Genomic DNA, 26006 nt, shown 5'->3' with positions numbered 1-26006 from the left:
GGCCTTTAAAATTAAGGAGATGATGCACAGATGCAGGAGACAGTAGAGTAGATATAAACGTGTGCCCGGTGTTACAGGAAAAAAGAGCCATTCACGAGCATCGAGAGTGAACGGCTGAATTAGGTGGACCACACACAGGAAATTAGGTGGACCACACACACAGGAAATGTCAAATGGCAGCTTACCACTGGGGTCCCATGGGGCTCGGCACCACTCGTGCAATCGCAAAAGGGGAAGAGAAAAAAAACTTGACAAACCTGACCTGCCCATTCAAAATATTACACACTGCTTTCCACACAGCCCTTTCCCCATCCCCCCCTCTCCTTTCCCAACCATCGTGGGTTTCTAGGCCGGCCAACCGGCCGCCACTGCATTCGTCCAACGTCCATCCGAATTCATGGTCCGCTCAGGTCTCCGCTCCCAGCCAACAGCTCGGACAAAACTAGCAGCATGAGCCAGATGACGGGGATGACGCGGCGGAAAGCAGGCGAGCCGGAGCCCACGTGGGTCTGGCTCCGCTCGTCCACGCTGCAACGCGTGCCCACCCAGCCGCTGAAGCAGCGGCACTCGAAGTTCATCCTCCAGCGCGCGACGTCACGAGCCGGGAGTCTCCCACTCACCACGAAGCCACCCCTGGCTCGTGGGACGTCGCCGGCATCACCACCTCCATCCTCCCATGTCCACGGCCGCTGAACCTCAAAAGCGTCGTCGCTCAGATGCAGAAGGGCGCCACTGTCCGGGTCTTTGCGAGCGCAGCGTCCGTTCCTGCGGCACAGCGTCTGGCCACAGAGTCGCGCCGCGGATGTCACATTCACCACGTATGGGCCCAGCCGCTCTGCAATGTAGCTCCGTAGTTTCTCGCAGTTTGCCTGCGAGGGGGCACACCGGCAGACGGGGCATCGCCAGGATCATTAGGCGTGAGAAAGGAGTGGTAAAGGATGCGCTCGCTGCTGCCCGTGATGTAATGGTCAGCACACTGGACTTGCGATCTAGAGGTCGCTGATCCGATTAAATTAAAACAATTGGGCCACTTTCTTAAACCGCCACCCCCCCCCACCTCTGTCCACCCAGCAGTATAAATGGGTTCACCACAGCTAGTTTATCAGCAGATCACGAGTGAAGGAGTAGAGTTTGGGTTTTCCCAATCCGTTCAAGATGTCCAGCCAGCGTATAAAAGTTGGCCATAAATACCTTCCAGAGCGGCTCTCTAGAGCCCCCTCTAGTGGGGGCCCTTGTGTCAGCAGTGGCGTAAACAATTAATTGCAGGGCTGTGCAGTTTCCTTGAACTGTAATTATAATGATGCCATTTATTTGGAAAGCCTAACTGGGTATCAAAGCCTCCTTTTCAGGATGGTCCTCAATTGGGATGTTCTCCCAATGCCCAGAGAACATCCCACTTGCTGTGCTGCCCACTCAGATGGGTTCACCACCACACCTGCAGTACTGCCATCTCCTGGCCACCTCAACCCTAGCAGGTTGGGGAGTTGCACAAACCTACGTGATCAACCAATACTTGCCTACAAATGACCGGATTGCATCCGCCACTGCCATACCACATTCCAAAATGATTCCAACACTTTTATTCCGCGTCTTTCAGTGAAAACTCACCCCAAGGCACCTTACGTTGATGCACATTTTGCACAAGTTTCTTATCTGCTCATTATGACTGCATTAAACAACTCACCACACATACACTGTGCACAATGAACATTCTTCACAACAACAGCCAGGTTTCGAAATGAGACTTACAATTCGACAGCTTTGCATCACCATAGGAGTATTTTGGGAGCACATTTGACAAAGATTCACCTGTACCAGCCAAGTGGTTTGGTGGAAATGTCAGGCGATAAAAGTCTGACCGTATCAGCCTTGATGGGTTGTGCAGTGTAATACGTTGAATGATATTTGCAGGTGGAAGGCCATGGGTTTCCTTAAACCTTAGGCATCAAGATCGTCAAATTGATGCGTGCTCTCACAGGGAGTCATCACTATTCCTGAGTAAGTGGTGTGCCATGCTTTATTACTCTGAAAAATATTGGAACAGCTGGATTTTGAACAAGCCGCAGCGTGTGCAAAGTTGACATTAAAAGACGAAAACAAATGGCGTCTACTTCATGAGAAACTTAATTTGTCTGTTTGAGTCGGTCGGTCGCAACGCTGGCGTGATTCGCGTCGTACAGAGTTGAGTTCAGGTTCCTTCTGACCAGGAGGAACCCATTAATAATTAGTTACACATCGCCAATGATTTTTTACTTAAGTAAAAAAGCCGTGTGCAACTTTTTTTCACGAGTAATACAATGAAGTTTTATAATTGCCTAGATGTTGCTGTTGCTACGTGTGTTTACCAATTTATTCATTTGCGGGTAATTTTTGTGTTAGGATGTTTTGGCCGATACATGTCAATTTGTTTTTTTAGCTATAGGAGGAAACCGAGAGAACCTGGAGGAAACCCATGCAGAACACTGGGAGAACATACAAACCCCACACGGAAAAGTTCCCGGGTTGGGAATTGAATCCAGGTCCTTATTGCTGAGAGGCACCAGGATCGTTACAACTACGCCACCCTGCCGCCCACTCATCTATCGCTGTAACGGTTCGAGTTGGGAATTTGTTTGTGGACGCACCCTGGAGCGAGCGTACTTGATGTCTCCCCACAGGATGACTCCAGCTGCCCCCAGTGCTGCGCTCTCCCCGATGCTGTGCTGCAAGTCGACCTGTAAACACAGAGAGAGATCGGCCGTTCACAAGAGGCTCCAGTGAAACGGATTCTATGCATTGCAACAGCTCTCTTGACTCGATGACAGTCCCCCACCCCACAAAAGTTCGTCCGAGACGAAGGATCAACCAGAACAGCCCCGTAGAGTCCCCCTGCTGCAGGCTCAGTGCCCCTTTATTCTGTTTAGTGTTTGACATTAGTTTAAACTTTGTTTGGTGTTGACTGTCAAGCCCCCCACCCCCACCTAGTGTTTCTACGTGCCCCCTTTAGACAAGATCACGCCGCAGAGTTGCAAGGCACAGAGGGCTGCGCAGCGTGCGAGCGGAGCCACGGGAGAGGCAGATCTCTCGCCTGCTGGCCCCGTGCCGCTGCTGCTGGGGTGACTCGCGAATTCACTCAAAAGAAAAAATTAATACTTATAAAATATTTATTTTATTAAATTAGTGTGTGATCTCTGCTATGAAGGAAACGGCCAACACACAGCCTTAGGATATATCTATAGTAGGCGAAATTTCGCGCAATCACGATTATATATATGTTTTCGTTTCAGACACTGTCCTTGGCGAATGTGTTGAGTTGTTTTGCAATTTGTGCCAGTGCACCACTACCAACGTAGTATCGAGTCGTTATTGGTGCGGTCCAGTCACTCACACGAGCGTAGTCGGCTCTGAGATAAGTGGTGAAGATTTCCCATTCCCATAAAGCGTCTGTCTTAGTGTTGTGTGGTAAAAGACGACGCTGAGGCAGGTCTTCAGGTAAGGTCTTGCGCCGGTTTATTAACAAAGGGAGTGAGTAACCACCAGGGGTCGGTGTCCTACACTGGGTCCTTCTCTTGGACCCTTATCTCTCTCTACTGCTAGTCGGCTGGCCGTCTCTTCGGGCTCTCTCGAGCCAACACCTACCTACCGACCGAGGAGAGCAGCACCTTCCGTAACTACAGCCACTTCTTCAGCTCTACCCCTAGCTGTCTCTCCAGCTCCCTTCAATCCCTCTCAATGCAGGACTCCCCCAACGACCCCGCTTTTGTCACGGGGCCCCCCTTAAGTACCCCTAGGTTACATGACGTCATCGCACCTCACAGCACGAATGACGTCACGTCCCCATATTACTCCTCTACATTACCCCCCCGTGAAAAAAATCAACCGACCCGGCTGTGAATGATATGGAAGCAGAGCCCCGTTAACCTGAAGAGGAGACAACAACGGATAACAATGATAACAAACATGTGAAGCGCATGCGAAGGTGAAGTCGTCTGCGGGGAAACCGAACAAGAACATTAGGGCAGCACGACAATAAGGAAGGCCATCATCACGGCGATGGCTGGAGGCCGATGACAAGGGTCCCAATGGCCATCATCGGAACCGAACGCTCCTTGACCGCGTGTGAACTGCAGGTCCGCTCCCATGTGCGGTGTCGGTCATAGGGAGAAACAACGCGCCAGTTGGCGACTGGCTCGATGTCGGGGCCTCCACAGGAAGAGGCGTCGCCTCAGGAACTACTGGTGGGGGCTCTGTCGGCGCACACACAGGGCAGATATTGTGCTCAACATCAAGACCCGTGCGGCCCGATGTGTCGGACGAATCAATCACCGGCCGCTCAGGAAGTGGGGATGAATCAAGGAGGCTAGGTGGTACATGTCTTTTCAGCCACGACGGGTGTACGATTCAGTGCCGGTGACAGAAACGAATGCGAATACATTGTGGGTGTCGGACCTCCACGACCTCAACAGGGCCTTGCCAAGGGCGGTGCAATTTAGGGGATGTGCCAACAGGTACTTGGGGGCAGGGGAGCCACGTCTCTGCCCCTTTTCCCATGGAAGGCCGGAGGCCTGATGTTTCGGCAGGTGCTTGTTAGCCGCCTGCCGGCTGGCCGAATTATACACAGCTGCCTGCTGTGCCTCGCGCAGCCGGTTGAGCGTGGCCTTCATTCGAGCGGCCACTGCAGACCCCTTCCTCGAGGATCCCAGGTCCATCTGTACCTGAATCGGGGGTTCCGTATCTCGGCCATACATTAGATAGAAGGGCGAGAACCCCATTGAGGCATGAGGGGCCATCCTGTACGTGGCCAGGGCCCCCGGGACGAACAGGTCCCAGTCCAACTGGGACGTGCTCACCTGATGGCAAAGCATAGACGTGAGGGTGCGGTTTAACTGTTCAACCATGCCATTGGACTGAGGGTGATAGGGCGATGTACGAATTTTCTTGGTGCCAAAAAGGTCACAGACCTCCTCAAGCAGTATTGAAGAAAAATGTCGGCCCTGGTCCATTAATAGTTGTTCTGGCGCACCCTTGTCCAACACATAACCCTGCACAAAGGCCTCGGTGATGGACGAGGCCGACTGGTCTGGCAAAGCCACGCCATAGGCCAGCGCGTGAGGTATTCGACCCCAACTAAAAGATATTTGTGTCCCCATTGGGACATCGGAAAGGGGCCCAAAATGTCAATTGCCACGAGTTCATTTACACGAGCAACCCGGATGGACTGCAGCGGGGCCCGATCATGGCCAACCGGGGCCTTCCACCGTGCACAATCATGGCAACCTTTCAAAAACAGTGCCACATCACTCTCCACACCTGGCCAGTAGTAGTCCCGTTTAAGGGTCAACAAGATCTTATGATAACCCAGGTGCATAAGTTTCTCGTGAATGTCAGGAGTCAATTTTCCTCACAAGCCAGTGGGTACCACCACACAATAGCGCTCCAATTCAGTATCTCAACACATGAGGAGGCCGTCATGCACAACCGGACCCGCCGACGAAGCTGAGCCCCGGGCGTTTATCCCAACACAGCGTCATAACTCCAACAAAGAGGAGTCATCTATCTGCAAGTTGGACCACACCTCTTGGGAGAGACCCAGGCCAATGTCCGGAGGGGGGGCTGCTTCGGCCGTTGCAACCAACTAGGCCGCGGTGTCAACCGGGGTCCTACAGCGACTGGAACCCAGGGTACACGCGCACCCGCCCTCCGTAGGCAATCTGGACGAGCCATCTGCGTTTCCATGCTGTGTCCCCTTCCTGTGGATGACATTGAAGGAATATTCCTGCAGCACCTCAAGCCAGCGGGACAGCTGACCTAAGGGCTGATCTATCCGCAGGGAATATTTCAGGGCCACATGGTCAGTTCGAACGGTAAACCGCTTGCCATACATGTAGGGCCTATACAGCTGCACAAAAACCACAATGGCCAGCAGCTCTCTCCGGGTCACACAATACCGCTGCTCAGCGGGGAACAACACGCGACTGCCGTATGCAACGACCGCAAGCACATATACATGCCCGTCTGAAGTTTGCCAATGAACATCTGAATGATTCAGAGGACAACTGGGTGAAAGTGTTGTGGTCAGATGAGACCAAAATTGAGCTCTTTGGCATCAACTCAACTCGCCGTGTTTGGAGGAGGAGGAATGCTGCCTATGACCCCAAGAACACCATCCCCACCGTCAAACATGGAGGTGGAAACATTATGCTTTGGGGGTGTTTTTCTGCTAAGGGGACAGGACAACTTCACCGCATCAAAGGGACAATGGACGGGGCCATGTACCGTCAAATCTTGGGTGAGAACCTCCTTCCCTCAGCCAGGGCATTGAAAATGGGTCGTGGATGGGTATTCCAGCATGACAATGACCCAAAACACACGGCCAAGGCAACAAAGGAGTGGCTCAAGAAGAAGCACATTAAGGTCCTGGAGTGGCCTAGTCAGTCTCCAGACCTTAATCCCATAAAAAAATCTGTGGAGGAAGCTGAAGGTTCGAGTTGCCAAACGTCAGCCTCGAAACCTTAATAACTTGGAGAAGATCTGCAAAGAGGAGTGGGACAAAATCCCTCCTGAGATGTGTGCAAACCTGGTGGCCAACTACAAGAAATGTCTGACCTCTGTGATTGCCAACAAGGGTTTTGCCACCAAGTACTAAGTCATGTTTTGCAGAGGGGTCAAATACTTATTTCCCTCATTAAAATACAAATCAATCTATAACATTTTTGACATGCGTTTTTCTGGATTTTTTGTTGTTATTCTGTCTCTCACTGTTCAAATAAACCTACCATTAAAATTATAGACTGCTCATTTCTTTGTCAGTGGGCAAACGTACAAAATCAGCAGGGGATCAAATACTTTTTTCCCTCACTGTATATAGCAGGGGTCACCAAAAAGATTTTCTAAATCATGAGCAAACACAAGATCCAGGTTCGATTTAACACCATACATAAAATTCGTGATCTGATCCCATCTGTGAAGGATGTGATCCTTGACATGCAATACCCCGGTGTCTACAAACTAAGATGTGCCTGCGGCAGTAGTTACATTGGGGAAACTAAGCGACATGTCTCAGACCATGTTCGTGAACATAAGGCAGATCTGAAACACGGTAGGACCAATACGTCAGTCAGGACTGATCATTGTTTTAATGTGGTGGGCTCACACGAAATACATTTCTCCAAGACGAATGTACTCTGCAAACCCACTGGCTATCAACAAAGATTCGTTCATGAAGCCATCCATATATATAGACACAGACACACTTTCAACCGAGAAGATGGGTACAAACTGAACAATCATTGGAAGGACGTTATTAACCAGTTTACATCATAATTGGCTGTGATGTTTCCATCCTACCTTCCGATGTTAGCAGTTATTTTCGACTCTCTGATTTTACATTAACAGGTTCACACTAACATAGCCGCCGTTTACATTGACATGTTAATCTCTTACATTGACATACTAATCTCTCTCACTTTAACATCACAAGCCCCGCCTACTTCATTTATGACCCTTGGGCTACACCCATTTCAAACCTTTAAAACAGCCTGCCTCAGCAGCTTTCCCCCTCTTTTTAAATCCTTTATATTAAGTTCACTTGCTTGCTTGCTTGCGCGCTTACGACCGTGCAAATCTTTCGGTCGTTTTTTAACCCACTTCCCGTGATCCAACCGAGCTGACATTTTGCACACAGACTCGTTGTGCGTGACAATTTATTTTTGTGAAAATTTTTTTCCAAAATTTTCCACTTTTTAGGAATTTTTTTTTTCATATTTTATTTAAAATACCAATGTGATCAAAATGAAACTCTTACTCAAGAAAAACAGAAATGAATAATAAAATAAAACCGATGCCACGCATATAAAGGATTTATAGTGAAAAACTTTGTTTTTACGGGTTAATTTTTTTAATCCTTTATATTAAGTTCACTTGCTTGCTTGCGCGCTTACGACCGTGCAAATCTTTCGGTCGTTTTTTAACCCACTTCCCGTGATCCAATCGAGCTGACATTTTGCACACAGACTCGTTGTGCGTGACAATTTATTTTTGTGAAAAATTTTTTCCAAAATTTTCCACTTTTTAGGAATTTTTTTTTCATATTTTATTTAAAATACCAATGTGATAAAAATGAAACTCTTACTCAAGAAAAACAGAAATGAATAATAAAATAAAACCGATGCCACGCATATAAAGGATTTATAGTGAAAAACTTTGTTTTTACGGGTTACTTTTTTCTCCTGATGACAAACGTCGTGATATTTTTATTATTTTTGTATTAACTTTATTTTCATTTTTTTTTGTTCTATCTATGTGACTTTACCGAAAGACCCAAAGAAGAGATGGCTATACTTTTTTGGAGTGTGGCCTCTTGACATTGACTAAAGCACACACAGCTCTTATCTTCCTACAGCAGATTCCACATGTGAGGAATGATTGAAGAGTACATGGTCTGACATAAATAGTAATTACCAATCTTGATTTGAATGTGTTTTAGGAGTTATTTTGTTCCTGGCTCCTCTAGAAGTACAATGTAATTGGTTAATCGATGTTCTGAGATTTTAATCCCTGTCTGGCAGATTGCTCTGTCTTGCCCCGTCTTCAAATCAGGCGGGTTCACAGCAAACTCTACTTGATTGCCACTAAACAACTGTTTTCCCTGCAAGTGACCTTTTTGGAGGGCCCTGCCAAGTTGTCTCAGTTGCAGGCAAGCTTGCTGCTGCTGTGTAATCTAAGTTGAGTAATCTGCTGGTGATTTTTCACCATTGGGATGTTTGGCCAATACAGTACCAGTACATGAATTGTTCTTTTTAGCTATATATATTTTAAGCTATAAAATGTGTTTAAGCTATGTAACATTAGCTACATTTTTATTATTATTATATATATGAATCCCCTGTGATTGTTGGAAGTGATGTTCCATGGACCAAATCACAAGGAATGCGCTCGATCTCATTGGATATCAGAAGCTAAGCAGATAGTGATCTATTATTTTTCTACCTACGTGACTTTAACGAAAGAGCCACAGAGTATGGATCCCTGCAGTCACGAAAGCTTCAAACCAAGACAATGTAGTAGTACCGAACATTGAACCTTCTTGTTGTAGCTCGCACGCAAATCTTTCAACGTCGGTCCAATAACACGTAAACTTCACTACATTACCTCGGCCATCAGCTCAAAGGTGTAGGCGTAGGCGGGCTGGGAGTACACGAACACGGGCAGCGACGGCCGGGACGTTGCGGCCACGCGGAGCGCCTCCTGCACGCGGTGCCGCACGAACCTCTCGCCGTTGCGTGACGAGGCGAGCGTCCGCTCCATGTAGACAGAGGGGAAGAGCGCCGTGCTGCCCTCCCACAGCCAGCGCAGGTCGTCATTCCGCCGCAGCTCGACGGCCGGGCACCGGCCCGTGTAGTTGAGCGGCCGCTCCTTGTAGTCGTAGTTGTAGCAGTCAGGGAAGAGGTAAAAGCCCCAGAGCGTGCGCGGCCTCAGGCCCCTGGCCAGGCGGATCGTCTCATTCATGAAGGCGAGCGCCGCCGCGTCGAACTCCCTCTGGGCCTGCAGGGACACCCTGGGGCCCGGCCAGTTGGGCCGGCGCTCCCGCACGAGCTGCCGTGACTTCTGGCGGTACACGTCCTTCCTCTGCCAGTTGCGCACCCACTGCGGCCGCCACTCCTCCCAGTCGATGACGGCCAGCTGGCCGGGCCCCGAGCTGGCCGCCCGGCGCGCCACGTACATCTCGATGTCGAGCCGCGCCTTCTCGAGGTGGCGCTGGAGGCTGGCGTTCTGCGGAAGGCCACCATTGACGGGCGTTCCGTCCTCGGTGTAGAGCGGGTAGAGGCCCAGGCGGTTGTAGTAGAAGACGGTGACGCTCTGCGCCGTGATGCCCTCGCTGGGACTGGAGGACATGTCGAAAACGCCGAGGTTGAGGTCCACGTTGAACCGCTTTCGGCACTGCTGCGTGGGCGCGTTCCAGACCACGATGAACGGCCGGTTGGTCATCACTGGAGGCTTCGTCTGGTTGAGCTGCTGGGGCTTGGTCGATGCTGCTGCTGCTGCCTCCATCGTCACTAGAAGACTCGCGAAGATCAGAGCTTTGAGGGATATTTCCAAAACGCCAGTGCCCAAGGCTCTCGTGCGAATCATGTTTGTTCAGGCTTCTTGTTTTGAGGTGTCTAGAAATACAGAGCAAAAGAACAGGTTTTAAGTAAAGATTGCTCTCTGCCAATACACGGTCCACGTGTTCTGTTTGACCGTAGCGTTAATAATACATTTTCCATAAATAAAATAACTCGTTAGTGCGCGCCATTTTCTAATGAGTACACATGAATTTCGGGATCACTGTGATTCTGAAATTACGCATGTCATCTGGTTTATTTACTTTTGTATTTTAAGTTTTTTTTTACTCTAACACGGTATTACATAGTACAAATTCTATAGAAAGTAAGAGAGACGTGCAGGGTTTATGAATATATGGCGATCTGTGGCAGGCCACGCGTGACAAGAATGCGTTCATATGCCCGTTTGTGTCATTACCGCAACAATTATGGCACATTTACCCCACAGATCCCCTCACGGCTTTATAGTCCATTAAATTCCTGGTAAAAAGCAGTAATTACAATGTTGTGTGAGTCAGTTTTTTTATACAACACCAAGCACTACCTAACTGAATATTCATTACTTTTCCATGAGGCAATCACACGACCATTACGGTAATTCTGCGTAGAAACTCAAATGTTGCGTAAAAATTGGAGCCCTGTCAAAAGTTTCCTATCATTCATTGACTTTTAGTGGCGAGAAATTATCATGCATTAGGAGTGTAACCGACACGTGCACATGAACAAGTTTCAAGTTTGTTAAATTTGTTTAACCAGGTGAGAAGTCGAGACCAGCGGTCTCGTTCGTAAAAGTGATGTGGGGCTTGAGTCTGCCAGGAGGGGGCGATGACTACTGTTGTCTGTGTCATTCCAAAGAATGTGTCATTCCAATTAAGTAATTTGCACAACAGTAGGAGTTGCAAGAGTGCTGAATTATATCATGCACAAGAATACATTTGTACGCGCGTATCTGTACCCAAATCACCAGGAAAGCGCCTGATCTCATTAGATCTCTGGATAGGTGACCACCTTGCGCATAAGACAGATGTCCGAGGTGTGGTGGGCAGTAGGAAGTAATGACCGGCGTGATGAAGTATGGTCAAATATTCCCTGCGGCCCGCACGGCGTGGGGCGGCCTTCATCCAGCAGTGTGTTTGCAAGATTAGCTGTAAACATGTGTGTACACTCACGGTGAACGGTGTTCGCTCGATTTGAACTCTACTACACGACTGCAGTCTAAAATGTACAGAAACCTTTGCTTTTTTGCAAGAATGCTAAATGTATGCAAATTATAATTGAAATGCTAATACACAGATTGTTACATAATTATTAAACGGCGGGCACTAAGCGTTATAAATTACAATTATACACCGAATTCAAGAGATTACGGTTAAATATGCATAAGGATTCATATCCGCCACTATCCAGAGAATATGAAATGGCAAAGGGTTTCTCTGAATTTCTTTATCATTGTGTTAAGGGGTGGGTATAGAGTGGGTGGTGTAACAGGGCAGCAGTGGCGCAGTCGATGGCGATCCCACTAACCTGGTTTCCATTCTTATCCATGGATAACGTCAGTGCCAAGAGGACACTGATGATATTATGAAGTTTCCATTTGTCCTGGTTTTCCCAGCACGTAAAACAAACGGCTTCTATAGATGCATACCAAGCGTATCATTTCCATACGGATAAATGCTCATCTTTATCAGATTTCTCACGAAATAAACCCCCCTGTCACCATATTTCTGTAGTGACATCAGGGATGTCACTGTATGGTGCCGGCCCCGAAGGGTCGTGGCCGTTCGATGTTCCTACATTGTGGACAGCACCGTGTGGGTGGCTGTGTGTAATACCAGCCCTAGCGGAGCTTGGCGAGCACTGGGATAGTGCGGGCACCACACACGGTTGCCCCGGGCCATGGCACTCTGGTTGACCCCGTAGACACGTGATCCGGAATGTACACACAGGGGGCCCCGGGTGGGGGAACTGGTGGGTGATCACGTGTCCAGAGAGAGTTCTTGAGAATGTTCGGGAAGGCGGGCGGGGCCAAGCGCGGTGCGGCCCCAACCGGAGAGGGATATTAAGGCAGGTCCCTGAGAGGGACCGGGGTCGCTGCATTCTACAAGCTGGAAGCTCAACATCTACAAGCGGAAAGCTCTACGTCTCAGGCTGAAGCTCTCCATCCTACGAGGCAGCCACGTGGTTGGAGACCCGTGTGAGTGATCGACCCTTCGTAGCCGTAACTCGCTGTAGTCTGGTAAAGGGGCAGTTACCCCTTTGTGTTACGGTGTTACAAATAAAGTGTTGCCTCTAAAAGGAACAACGTCTGCGACTCAGTTGGACCCACTACATTTCTGACAAAACAAGCAGTCATTAAAGATGGGAGCGATAACCCTTGTCTCCGTATCCCAGACTGCCCGGTGCAGGTTTTGAGGTTTGTAAGAGATAAATATATAATTTATAGTTACGCACTACAGGGTTGGCACTTGGCCTGGTTTTTCAGGATCATCCTCTGTTTTTGCGAGCTGCCACCTTAGAAAGCCTGTAAATCTTCCCGAATAATTCACACATCCAGTTTTTTTTGTCAAATAATAGCAATATTATTACAATACATCACTTCAGAAAATGTACGTGTAGTTTTCCCCTCTTGTATTGTGAGATATGCTTCTTCCCAAGATGTCCTGGTTTTTGTACTTCGGAGGTGGCAACATTCGTGGCAAGTGGTGTTTTAACCTGTCCTGGGCATTCCGTAAGCTGTACTCTGCCTCAAGTGGGGACCTGTTGCTGTGAACAAAACATCAACGCGAGGGAGACAACGGTGACCAGACCTACTATTCACGCCATTCAATGAAATGCTGAACTCTATCTGCACTATATGTTGTCATCTTCATAGTGACGTTTGATGCCCAGGCCAGATGTTTTCTACATTTTGCGATCTTCAGCATCTCTCCTGGAGAGTTCTGTCCGTCCCATCAGCTGATCCGTTTCCTTTCTCCATCCCGTCCATCGTTCCACGTTCACCTCCACAATGAAGGAAAGTGATGCTGCTGCTGTTACGGGCAATAGGCAGTCACTAACAGCACAGCAGCACTTGATCCAACAGTGTATACAGCTAAAGAGGAGGACTTCATTTCCATATAGTATGTCGTTTGTTGAATTCAATATCCCAGCTGCACTGGCAGATGTAATACAGCACCGTTTAAATTGACACTTCGAGCCAACATCACATGTTGTTTGAAATACGTAAAATATATATACGGTATTTAGGAAAATAGCACCGGTGCTTAAAGCAATCGTCTTCTTTTATAGTCTACGATCAAATCACCCAGAATGTGTCCAATCTGCTTACATTTCGGAAGCCAAGCAGAGCTGAGATTGGTTGTTGTTACCGAGATGGGAGACTGCCTGGAAATGCCAAAAGTGTTGTGGGTCATGGGCTGCGAGGTGGCCAGGGGACAGCAGCACACCAGTGGATTTTAAAAAAATGTGTGTAGATCTTTCGATGTTGCCACCTCATATCTATGGAATTTCTCCAGGTATTCCTGCTTCCTCCCACATGAAGCCAACCATTCTCACCCTGTGAGAATTCTCCAACATCCCAATGCAGAGTCTCCCTCAATATACGAGCGCAGAGACTCAATGAAGCTCTCCTGGGTAAATAATGTGGATTTTAACACTGTTCTTGTAGTTGTGCTGTATGGCTTTGGTGTGTGTGTTAGAGTTGTACTGTATATCTTTTGGCACAATATCTGACGTTTTGCTCCATATACCTGGGAGCTTCTTTAGGAATTGAATGTATTTAATCGATTTACTTTATTCCTGAATACATTTCCAGCCTGTTATGCAAAACGTTGTAAATCATGCCAAACAACAGACGGTACAATTCAAAAACACATCGGATGGTATTTAGTATCATTATGTTTTAAAATAGTTTTTTTTCCCCGATTGCAGTGTGTGTCCCAATTGTATTATCTACATGTAAAACCAATGCACTGAAATCTTCTGCACAATGTTTCACAAAGTGTACAGCCACACCACAAGCCCTGGACGAGTCCTAGAACCACTCAAAATATCTAAGCATCATAGCAGGGCTAGTATCGGATGAAAACACAGCATATTTCAACATCCGATATTAGTGCAGTAACTTATAACTCGACTTTGCAGAACGTGCAAGTGTTACCTGTGTTGCGCACCTGGGTTTCAACCCTTCCGTTCCCTCCTGCGCTGTCTTCTTGCTATCCAGAATTGGTGAGCCATCTGGCCATCTGTTAAATATCACTGTGGTTTCCCAATGTGAACCAGTTATGTAATTGCAGTATTTAATGTTTATCATGCACCAAAATTAATCTGGCCAGGTGGCACTGTGGTTAGAGAGCACTCGACTCGGAAGGTTTACACCTCGATTGGGTGAAGGTGCGCACTTGCAACCGCATGCACAGAGGCACTGCTGGCATGAATGATTGTGTATGCCGGTAACTCGGTGTTTCTCCAAGTATCTGCTCTCCCACAAGATATAGGCATCTTTACTACACCTCGCTACAATACATAATGCAGCCTGAACGATAAATAATTTGTGAAAATCAATGCTACTGATATGTGTTAATTGTGATACATTTGGAAGAATTTCACGCTCTGGATCCACGTTTACTACACCCGTGCGTGCCTCTGCCTTTGGGAAATTGCGAGTTCCTCATTTTTGGAGGGCTTGTGACTTTAAACAAAAGTGGTATTCATCCGATTATTTGCTCCAAACAAAATTAACTTTCATTAAATATTTGGCAGTGGTTTTATTTTGCACCAGAAGCTCGTCTCATTTTTTACTCTGTGCCAGAGGGACGCTGACACCCAAAACAGAAGACTCAACCTCAAACACAACGATGAATATCATTAATACGATACCGCAATGTAAATAAATTTGGCATGGAAAACTTCACGCTCTCAGAAATGCAGTGATTTTTTTTACAACTTTAGGAATCATTATTTCTGTCTTGTTTGTATTGTCTGTTTCAGTAATTCCGTCTTGTAAATGCTGTCCATAATTGAATTAGCCTAAAGGTACGTTGACAAAGAATTGGAATATAATTTGTGTAAATACAAAATAACCACGCATACGAGTATCATAAACTACAGAACTTTGATAGATTAATCAAAGACTCATTACACGCGTGCTTGTTTGATTAGCAGCAGCAGACTTTGAGCTGAATAAACCCATCTTGGTGTTTGGGGGTGGTTAAGCCAAGAGTTGAGCCAAGCCTTGCCCTTGGGTTAACAGCATGACGCTTGGCATGAATGTTCATTGTTATGCCCTAAGCCAGCAGTCCTTAACCGGTGGGTCGTGCCTCCCCAAACCTTCATGGGAATGGGGCACAGGCTATGAAATTAATACCGTGCAGGAGAAATTTCGAATGTGCAGCAACAACAAAACGGGTAACACTAATACACAACATGTATGTATGTATGTTGAATTTCTTTCGCATCGAACGTAGCCAACCGTGAGATACAAATCAAAGTGCCACCAAATCAAAGATGTTGAGGACCACTGCCAGAAACATTTTCTGAAGTTGACCCAATATAGGAATGTAAGTTTCGCGCAGAATTTTTCTGAATAACTCAACTACATCAAACAATTTTCATTGATCATATATTATTGTCGTTGAAGCAGGTAAGAAGAGGCATATTACAATCAGAAACAGCAGCTTTGACCTATTCACTGAAGACGATGGGTAAAATTATATCCTGTTAGCCTACGATTCATATTGAAACATAGGATATACTGTGCAGAGATTGTGTGAAAGTCTGTACCCAAAATGTATCAAGTTAAGTAAAGCAACAAATCACAAACAAGGAACGAACCTGGCACATTACACCGTCAATCAACATAACCCCTCTGTGCAGGCCACATAATGTATTTACCCGAATAAACTGGTGCGGGTTTGTCTAGAGGCGAGTCCCCATCACAGAAATGTGGAATTTTACGCCACCGGGTCAAGACCCTCAACAGAGATGAGTGCCACCCAACACTTGTTTGAGAATGAGGACTTCTTAATTTGTCTGTGCAGTCTGGTGACCGGGCTAAAACCATTAACTCACTAAATTTGAATCATTCGCTTTAATCGCAGGTGACCCTAACAAAGCCCAGAATTACAGTGGTACTGGATTTATGCTCTGGCATCACCATTATGAGCCTCCTGTGCCACCTGGCCAGCTCCTCAAATGTCCTTCAAAGTAAAAATAAAAGTGGTGCCCTGGCTCAAAGGAGTATGAACCAGCACTCACCTCCTACCGCTCAAATCACGAACCAGCTGTGGAAATTCCGCATTCCTCTGCCGGAAGATAAACCTTCCATTGCACAACCACTCCAGGCTTACATATGTAGAGGTGTAATTGTGTATGGGCACGGATGGCTAACAAACACAAGGGGCGTGGTTAGGGCCGTACACAGAGGAGGTGCTCACACCGACGTCCGCACCTGCATCCCCCACGGGCCCCTCCCGGGGGCCGAGTACTATAAAAGGTGGTGAGCCGGAGGGCTCGAGGTGGAGTATTAGCTTAAACCAGCGAAGACTGAAGACAGCTAGAATAGGCCCCGGAGCTCCCCTGTCAGGGCCGACCAGGGCAAGCCGGTGGCGTGGCCCCAAGAGCCCAGACTGACGTTCTTATAAGAGCCGGTCTGGAGACTCAGGGTGCCGGGATCCCAGCTTGACCAGGGCTGGGATAGGTAGCCTCCCCTAGCTCCGTAGTAGAGGACTTGGGCGTAGGTTAACGGAGAATTAACAACAAATATACGTGAAAACTGGCTAACCCACTTACGCTCCAGCACAGCCCCCCCCCCCCGTTAGAATCACGCATGCAATGACAGTCACCCGTTAGCACCCCCCCCCGCCTTTCCGACGCGGCGTCACAACCAGTAGCACGCGTCGGCCATATCGGGGGGGGAATTTCCATGTTACCACCCCACCGCCTTTCCGACGCGGCGTCACAACCAGTAGCACACGTCGGCCATATCGAGGGGGGAATTTCCATGTTACCACCCCACCGCCTTTCCGACGCGGCGTCACAACCAGTAGCACGCGTCGGCCATATCGGTGGGATTTTAACCCAGTCTCTCTCCAAGACTCGCATCGCAGCATATAGCTGTACCGACCGAGCTGAGATGACCCAGTCTCTCTCCAAGACTCGCATCGCAGCATATAGCTGTACCGACCGAGCTGAGATGACCCAGTCTCTCTCCAAGACTCGCATCACAGTTTCAACGCGCCTCGGAGGGTCTCAACCTCCGAGCCGTCAGGTCAAGCTGTCAGCCATAGCATGACGGGACCACACTCCCTGAGCCATGTGAGCGCACAGCCCACAAGGCTAGACAAGCCACAGAGTGTCTCGATCTCCGGGCTGTCAGGTCAAGCCGTCAGACACAGCATGACGGGACCACACTCTCCGAGCCATGTGAGCGCACAGCCCACTAGGCTAGACAAGCCACGGAGTGTCTCGATCTCCGGGCTGTCAGGTCAAGCCGTCAGCCATTGCATGACGGGACCACAACGTTCATGTTAGACACGCAACACTCACTAGGCCATCCTGGTCAGGATCTGCGCCCCAAGATAAGTGACAGCCAGCACCACAATTCCAAATCCCTGGCAGCATGTCACCATCGCAATTTAACACCATCACAACACATACAATTTGAATTATGATCCCCCACAGAACTGATCCGATGCCGAACAGGTACACACAATTTGTGACGATCCCGAATATTCAATGGTCACAACAATACACCTCACATCCCGTATCCGTACACATCATCTCCGAGACTCGCATTGCAGCATGCAGCTGTACCAACCGAGTGGAGAGAGCAACGCAATTTGACGGCAATAAACGGAAACGCACCCCTGATCCATGTAGAACACAAGGAGCATTCCCGCACAAAAGACATCATCTGTGCAACAACGGACAGGAACCAACCAGTGAGTTTGAAACAAACCGAACCTGTCATTTCAAAATCCCCTTCAACATTAACCATGGGACTCAGGGCATTCGAATTTTGAGAGCAAAAAAACAAACCCCAAGGTACAGTACAACAGCCTTGCTCTGCGTTCACACCACGCTTATATCTGCTTTGGCGTGGCCGGCTCCGCCCAGGCGTGGCTGGCTCTCTCCAGGCCACGCCTCCCTTCCCAGGCCACGCCTCACTTCCCCCACCTCTGGGAAGGTCCGGATCCCTCCAGCACGTGACCCCCCAGGCACCCCCTTGGGGCCCCCAGCCCTCGTACGGGCCGACACAGTAGTGACCGTTCTATGTCACTACACATACATAGCGGTATTGTACTAATGTTATCACCGGCAGAGGAATAACTCAGATTTGAACTCATACCCTTCAGATTACGAGCCACTCGCTTTGGCTTGTGACGCCAGATCGTCTACTCTAGTCAAAATTACGGTAAGGCCACGGGTAGGACGACTGAGTGAACTAAAGAGAAAACCCGCATGACAAATATCCAGTCGGTGCGTGAAGAGATGTTCACACTCACTTGGTGCATCTCCCGTATTAGCCACGTGCACCGCGCTCTGCGTGTGCACGCAGCTAGCGTGCGAGTCAACGTGCGGCGTAATGCTCTATGTAACCTCCCCGTATCCCGCTATACAGATAGTCAATCTAAATAATACGAGCTGCCTTGTTCACATTCAGGAGCGTCATGGCAGACAAAAAAAGAACCTCGATGTATTTTTAATGCCGCAGGGCCCCCTTTGATGGTGTTGAAACTGCGCGAGGAATAATCCACACTCTCGCCGCAATAGCGAAACCTCGTCACATCAAAGGCTGTAAAAAAACTGGCTCCCTCGTTAAGAACAATACGGGCAATGAGAATCAATCAATGGTCGCTAGTTGCGAAATGTTACAAAAGGAGATAGAGAGCATAGAGCCAATGCGACTCACTCCATCACAGCGTGTGCAGCACAGCCATTTAGGCGACTGGGTTCTGATAATTAAGCCACAAATCACTGATGGTGGAACTTTGCGTATTGCTTTTTTCCAGATTATAATTAAGAGTAATAATATTCTTTGGGTCTTTTGGTAAAGTCACGTAGATAGGTTCAAATTAATAAAAAATAAAATAAACAAAAAACTTCGATGTTTCGATCGTAACACACTTGTGTTACCGGATCTAGAGGGGCACGGTGTGCGATGTAGCGACATCGCTGGATATGACCAGGATGTGGGTGTAGTACCGGATCTAGAGGGGCACGGTGTGCGTTGTAGCGACATCGCTGGATATGACCAGGATGTGGGTGTAGTACCGGATCTAGAGGGGCACGGTGTGCGATGTAGCGACATCGCTGGATATGACCAGGATGTGGGTGTAGTACCGGCCCTAGAGGGGCACGGTGTGCGTTGTAGCGACATCGCTGGATATGACCAGGATGTGGGTGTAGTACCGGATCTAGAGGGGCACGGTGTGCGATGTAGCGACATCGCTGGATATGACCAGGATGTGGGTGTAGTACCGGATCTAGAGGGGCACGGTGTGCGATGTAGCGACATCGCTGGATATGACCAGGATGTGGGTGTAGTACCGGCCCTAGAGGGGCACGGTGTGCGATGTAGCGACATCGCTGGATATGACCAGGATGTGGGTGTAGTACCGGCCCTAGAGGGGCACGGTGTGCGTTGAATAATAGCGTTGGATGGTACCATGCTGGAAGTGCAATGCCGGCCCTACAGAACACGGTGTGGTCATGTGAGGCCATGGCACACGTGACTGGTTAAGTTGACAGAGGGGCCCCAAGAGGGGGTTAAGGGAGGGTCACGTGATTGGGACCCCAGGTCCTTCCCAAGGGTTCTAGAAGCTTGACGTGGCCAAGGGCAGAGCCGGCCACCCCACAGAGAATATCAGCCGGGTCCTGAGAAGGACCGGGGTTGTTCATCCCGGGAAATATTTCTTCGTCTACGATCTCCGTTCTACGAGTCTTCCAGCACGTGGACCCGGGCAGATGCTGTTGGTCCCAGGTCCGTAATAACAGTTACGTGGTAACTAGTGTAGTAACTAGTGTAGTAACTAGCATAGTAACTAGTGTAGTAACTAGCGCAGTAACTAGTGTAGTCACCACACTATGTTGTTATGCTGTTAAGGGGAAGTTACCCTGCGTGTTGGAACTAAATAAAAAGCGCTGCCTCCAAAGACTATGTCTGCGACTCAGTTGAACCCACGACACATACAATACCGTGTAACATCATGGGGGCTTTCTTGGCAGTTTCAAAGTATAAGAATATGTTTTACCTTTTCTGGCAATAAAATAGGTCCTAAGATATCAAACACCAAACAAAAACATTTTTCAAAAAGAATCACGTTTGCATTAACCACACATACTTGTGAACGTGCAAACAAATACATGCTCTGGCAATATATGCATTGTCTTTGAAACTGATTGGTCTACACTAGAGACAGCTTTCTTTAGGAGTCTCAACCAGTGTTAGACCCAGAGAACGCCAAAAGACGACCAGCACGTTTTTGTTTACATGTTCACCACAAGTATGTGTGGTTAATGCAGACATGATTCCTTGCAAAATGTGTATGGTTGGTGTTTAAACATCTTAACACCTGTTTTATTGCCAGAAAGGGTAAAACCTATTCCTATATAACTGTGTACATATGTATATATGTGTATTATCATTCATGTAATGAGTGGTCTCCGACACGGTAAGTAACTTCAGTTGTTTATTCAATAATAGCTCGGTACAGCCACGTTGTCTCCATCTCTTTCTTTTGCGGACGTCCACGCTTCGTGTGGCTACGCTGCCCCGCGCCATGTGGCACTCACCCGCTCACCAACGCACCGCTGGCTGACGGTGCGCTAGGGAGCGGCTGAGCGGCTGAAGGACGAGCCGCCACGTGGCCGATGGAGATGGCGGGGCAACAGCGGCGGGGAGTTCCTCTTCAGTCTTCAGCACCGACCCCTCACGTTGCTCCGTGTCCCGCTTATATCCCCCTCCGGAGGCTAAGCCCCGCCTCTGGCCACGCCCCTACTGGAACCTTCCTGAACGTTCCAGAGGCTTCCCTGGTGGAACCGCCCCTCACCTTTACCTCAGATATAAACCCCACTGTGGATAAGCATGGACTGTATCAGTAATATATGCCCCCCCCCCCGATAATCCAGGCGATGGTGCTCTCATTACACATGTGTAGTAACATTGAATGAGTCACTGTAGCGCATGGCGCTGGGAGACTGGTAGACAATGGGATTGGGGTTAGCAGGACGTTCTACCACTTGGACCTGTGAGTGAGGCACGGAGCCTGCTGGGGGATCCAGAGGGGTGCGGGGCCGAGGGTGGAGCCTGGCCACGCTGGGGAGAATAAAAGGTGAGCTCCGACTCACAGTCGGGGCTGCTGCCATCTGGAGTGGAACTCGTCGTGCTGCCGTCGTCGTAGTCTTCGCCTCTTCAAGTTGTGGGTCTGGCAGCATGTTGGCTGTCCTGACTCGGTGTGTAGTTATCCCCTATGACTGTGAAGGCCGGAATTAACAAGAGAGAGTGCCTCTTACTAGTGTCTCTGAATTAGTACACTACATGATCAGATTTCAGAAAGTTTGGTGCAATTTGTCCATATCTTATTCAATGCTTGTGTAGTTCCATAAGAGGGGAGGGGCTGCTGGGGGCTCTGGGACCCTAGACAGATAAGCCCTCGGCGCCAGGCGCTAGGATCCCAGGCACCCCAGACAGTTAAGCCCCTTGGCGCCACCAACGGGGGGACTGTGTGTGCTCTGTGGGATATCAGGGGGCGCACACAACCGCACCCCTCGTTGGGGACGAGGCATAAAAGGGCAGCTCCCTGGCCGATCATGGTCAGTCGCAGCTCAAGATCCAAGACCCGCCAGCCAGCCAGCTTAGAACCCTGGACCCCCTCGTCCCACTTGTCCTTGTAAGGGCCGGGATGCTGTGAGGGCCAGTGGTGGGACTCTGGGACTCCCGGCTCTACGTCCTTGTAAGGGCGAGTTCCGAGGAAGCCAGAGTCCAGACCCGCACCTTGGCTGGGTCGGGTCAGGTAGCCTCCCCTAGGGTAATTGTAGCCGGAGGGCCCCAGAGCGTAGCCAGAGTAGTGTATCTAGGCTGTGTACCCTGGCTGTGTACCTAGGCTGTAACAGAGTATCAGGACTGTTGGAGTGTTGTATTGTAATAAAGAAGTTACCTCTACAAGTGTCTCCGGAACCCATTACACTTGTATAGAGTGCGCCGATGACATTTATATGGGGAATGTTTTTTTTGTTTTTAATAATGTAATGCAGACTGCCCCCCCCCCCCCCCCCACCAAAAGAAAAATTAAAATGCAATGTTTGATCAAACATTTAATATCCTCCCAAATAGCTTCCTTAGTTGAGACCACTCGCGTGACCCAAGGCAGTGGGAATCCACGTGTGAGATGCTTGCTGATGAGTAGTTGTTTTACTCCCGCATTCGCCGTGACAAGAGCCACCATCCACGGCGCCGGGTCAACACTGCCTGTGATCGAGCGCCGGGCTCCGAATGACCAGCGGGAGTGGGGGGTATGAGCGCTGGGTGGACAAAGTGGCTCGGTTCCCAGTCGAGAGCGAGATAACTAATTACTGCGCCGTATTCACAGGAGCGCACCCAAGCCTTTCCACACCGCGCGGGGGTAAATGGGCGGCCGTATCTAAGCAAGTTGGGAACACACAGTGGCTATGCCCCTGTGTTGAACACCCGAGGTAATTTAACGAAAGGGCTTTTTTAAATATTTACCGTATTGCTCACTCACTTTACCGAAAAAACCTAAGAGTATACTCACTCACTACTGACCGCACTATTATGCACCTCATGAACGTTTACAATGAGATGACTTGGGGATGAGTTCCAGATTTAAAATGTTCACATTTAGAATTTTTATGGAATTTTGTTTTTAATAGGATATGATTGATATGCGATAAATGACAGAAAAGCCCTTTCCTAAAATCAGTTTGCTCCCAGGATTAGCGTGGCTGTACCTCTTTCACTACTTGTTTCCCTTCGACCTTTGTAAACAATTTGATATATGTGTGATATGAGGCGAAACAGTACAACTATCCTAATTGATTTTATCTTACTTTGGAACAGCATAATAGTTATTGTGTCATTCCACAATGGAGGGCTCACATCTGTGCTCACGTTTAGTAAACTCCCCACGAGTTTTGTTTCAAAAGATGGTCTCACTTTTCGATTTAAAGCTTTCGTGACTGCAGGGATTCATCTTCTTGGTTCTTTCGGTAAAGTCACGTAGAAGGGAAGTAATAAAATAATATTATTTATATTTTTATTATGTTTTATTTTTATTATTTTATTACTTCCCTTCTACGTGACTATACCGAAATAACCAAGAAGCTGGTCTCACTTCTTTGATGTTGTTCACATTCAATTCACATTCAATTTGTCGTCTGGAAGCCTTCCTACTTTTTATCTGATAAATTACATGATTTCTCTCCTATGATGTATGGATTTGGTTGATATAGGGATCGGCAAAATAATCCTCCACCAGTTTTATGATTCGGGCTCTCATCACGCATTACTGTTGTGCCTCATTCCCTCAGAGATACTCTTATGAGCGACCAATCGCCAATGTCCCATTTTTTTATCTTCATGTTCCCAATGTCAATCATGACATCTTCTGTCACTTACCCGTTCTGTTATCTGATTTATAAACTCACTATTTTCCAATTGTCTTTTTTAGAGTTACATTTACGAAGTGAGTACTACAGTTGTTACTCTTTGGTTCTTTCAGTAAAGTCATGTAAAAATAAAATAAATAAAATAGTAGAATACGACGTTTCGATTGCAACACAAGCAACCGTCAACAGGTAGAACTAATGAAACGTTGTATTCTATTATTAAATTTATTTTCTTTCTACGTGACTTTATTGAAAGAACCAAAGAGTAATTCCTGCAGTCACGAAAGCTTCAAAGTAAGTTTCACGACAGTTGTATCTAGTCAGTCAAGCAGGCAGCCTGTCGACTATCGAGGCACTTGCCAGCAATCTCACCCTGCCACTGGGTAATCTCGGAACTCGTGCAGCAGCAGCCGTTACTCTCTTCCCAGCCCTGTGCATACGTGTCTCCTTCAATCGCTGCTGCATATAAGGATGTTAACTTGCAAAAGCAGAGACAAGTGTGGCAGTGCGATAGCAGAGGTGCGCTCCAGACAATGGCCGGACATCGCGACGGTGTGCCTGAAATAAATGATCCACACGCACACACACACGATACGTCTATGCTGCATTACACACGGGAATAAATATATCTGCTCACATTAAACCTACGAGCGAACCTATCCATCCTGCTGCAGCAGTAAGAAACACAAATGGGCCGTGAGAAATTAACATTTTAATGATACCGAGAAGATTTCAATAAATGCCCATGTCACCAAACGACAATATTAAAAACCATTATTCTCATTCTGCCCAGACCTTGAGGCAGCGCGTGGCCATTCCCGCATATCTGCCCACGCATCTCGATGCACAATATCGCGTTATCGTTGCTCGTGACAACATTCTCTGCAATGTTCCGCAATCGAGATATCTCACCCCTGAGGCAGACGTCACCATCAGCTTCCCACGTCCCTCGCGTAACCGAATTCCCTGTGCGGCCACGTGCAGGTTTAACAGAATGATCGTAAGGCGTAAGGCTGCGAGTTCAATTCCTGGTCACAGATACACTTGAGCCCATCATCCCTCTGGTGTCCGTAAAATTAGTACATTACCCCCCGTAACTTTTGAATAGAGACACAAGCTGCATGCTGCCCCCCGTCAACTAACGCTGCTCACGCAGACTCCGTGGCTACTCAACGTGGGACCACAATAGCCGCTTGCCCTTCCCAATTTTTTTAAAAACAATTCCCGTGCCGTTTGTGCGAATGTGTGATTCCTACCGCTGGCTCGGAACCCCCGCCAGAGCTCAGTGCTGCGCGGTGTTTATTTAATCAGCGAAACACTTTGACTTTGACTTCACACTTTGTTTTGCTATGTGCAGGGTTATATAATGTTATTGCTGCTACACCGGTTTTTATTATTTTCTCCATCTCCGCGTCCTTAGTCTCATTACTGCTGACCGAGAGGAAAATCAGAATTACGCGTTTGTGCAGCGATGCATATTTACCAGTGTTGATGTGATGGTAAAATAATGGTGGACGGCACTCTGGGCTCTGTTGTTGCATAAAGCATGGTGCATATGAAATGTTACGTCCTCATTAGGACAATAAAGGAATATCTTTATTTCTTTATTTCAAGATAATAAATCAATCATGTATTTCAAGAGGAGCTATTGCTGCGTGTTGTTTTAGCCCTTCTTTGAGATCAATGCCACATCTGCTTCATCTCAAAAGCCATTCTCCTTTTATCTTCATTCAGTGTCACTTTGAAATTGCAGCGAGATAGGATCTTGGGATGCTGGGGGTTATGTGGCAGCAGCAGGGTAGGGAAATGTCGAGATGATTTTTTTCTGTCGCCAAACAATTACCAGGAGTCAGAGATACCATGCAGCTTCATTGCACGTTCAATTTAGAAACTTGGCTTCATCCTGATTGTTTAATTAAGGCACGTGGTGTTCGTTACATCAATCAGAGTGCTTTGTGATTGCATTATCCCACGAAGTGGATTCATTGAATGATGCTCACGAAGCCAGCAGCATCAGCAACAGCATGACTTGTTGGGATAAATAATTATGAACGCTGGTAAGAAATCAAGGATGCTGTGATTCACACCTTTGTGCAACTTGTAATAAAACACAGCTTTCATATGATACTCATTCCACCAGGTGAAATAACACACTCTGGAGGTGATTTCTAACTGCACAGCCACAATAATGTTTGTGTTTTTGGGGAAATTGTGGTTGAAGTGGTTTTCACACTGAGCCACAATCTCACGTTCCATTCCCAGTTATACACATTATATTATCAGTGGTGCGAGTGGTGT

The 26006-nt window shown here is 47.9% G+C and overlaps 1 protein-coding gene across 1 annotated transcript in view; it reads right to left on the bottom strand.

The window, feature by feature from the left end:
• Window positions 1-288: 288 nt before the first annotated feature.
• LOC133351718 (hyaluronidase-2-like) overlaps window positions 289-26006 on the bottom strand; it is a 41751-nt gene continuing 16033 nt past the window's right edge. Inside the window, exons 2-5 of the mRNA XM_061567140.1 lie at window positions 12679-12845; window positions 9130-10139; window positions 2625-2714; window positions 289-869 (exon numbers count right to left, since the gene is read on the bottom strand). Of these exons, the coding sequence (XP_061423124.1) occupies window positions 396-869; window positions 2625-2714; window positions 9130-10110 (1545 nt within the window). The 5' untranslated portion in view covers window positions 10111-10139; window positions 12679-12845 and the 3' untranslated portion in view covers window positions 289-395. The remainder of the gene's footprint in view (window positions 870-2624; window positions 2715-9129; window positions 10140-12678; window positions 12846-26006) is intronic.

This window comes from Lethenteron reissneri, chromosome 38, assembly GCF_015708825.2.
Source record: "Lethenteron reissneri isolate LAM-NWPU_2019-01 chromosome 38, ASM1570882v1, whole genome shotgun sequence".
In the NCBI taxonomy this organism is placed as follows: domain Eukaryota; kingdom Metazoa; phylum Chordata; class Hyperoartia; order Petromyzontiformes; family Petromyzontidae; genus Lethenteron; species Lethenteron reissneri.
Note: the sequence above shows the minus strand (reverse complement) of the source record. Positions and strands in the feature narration are given on the sequence as shown.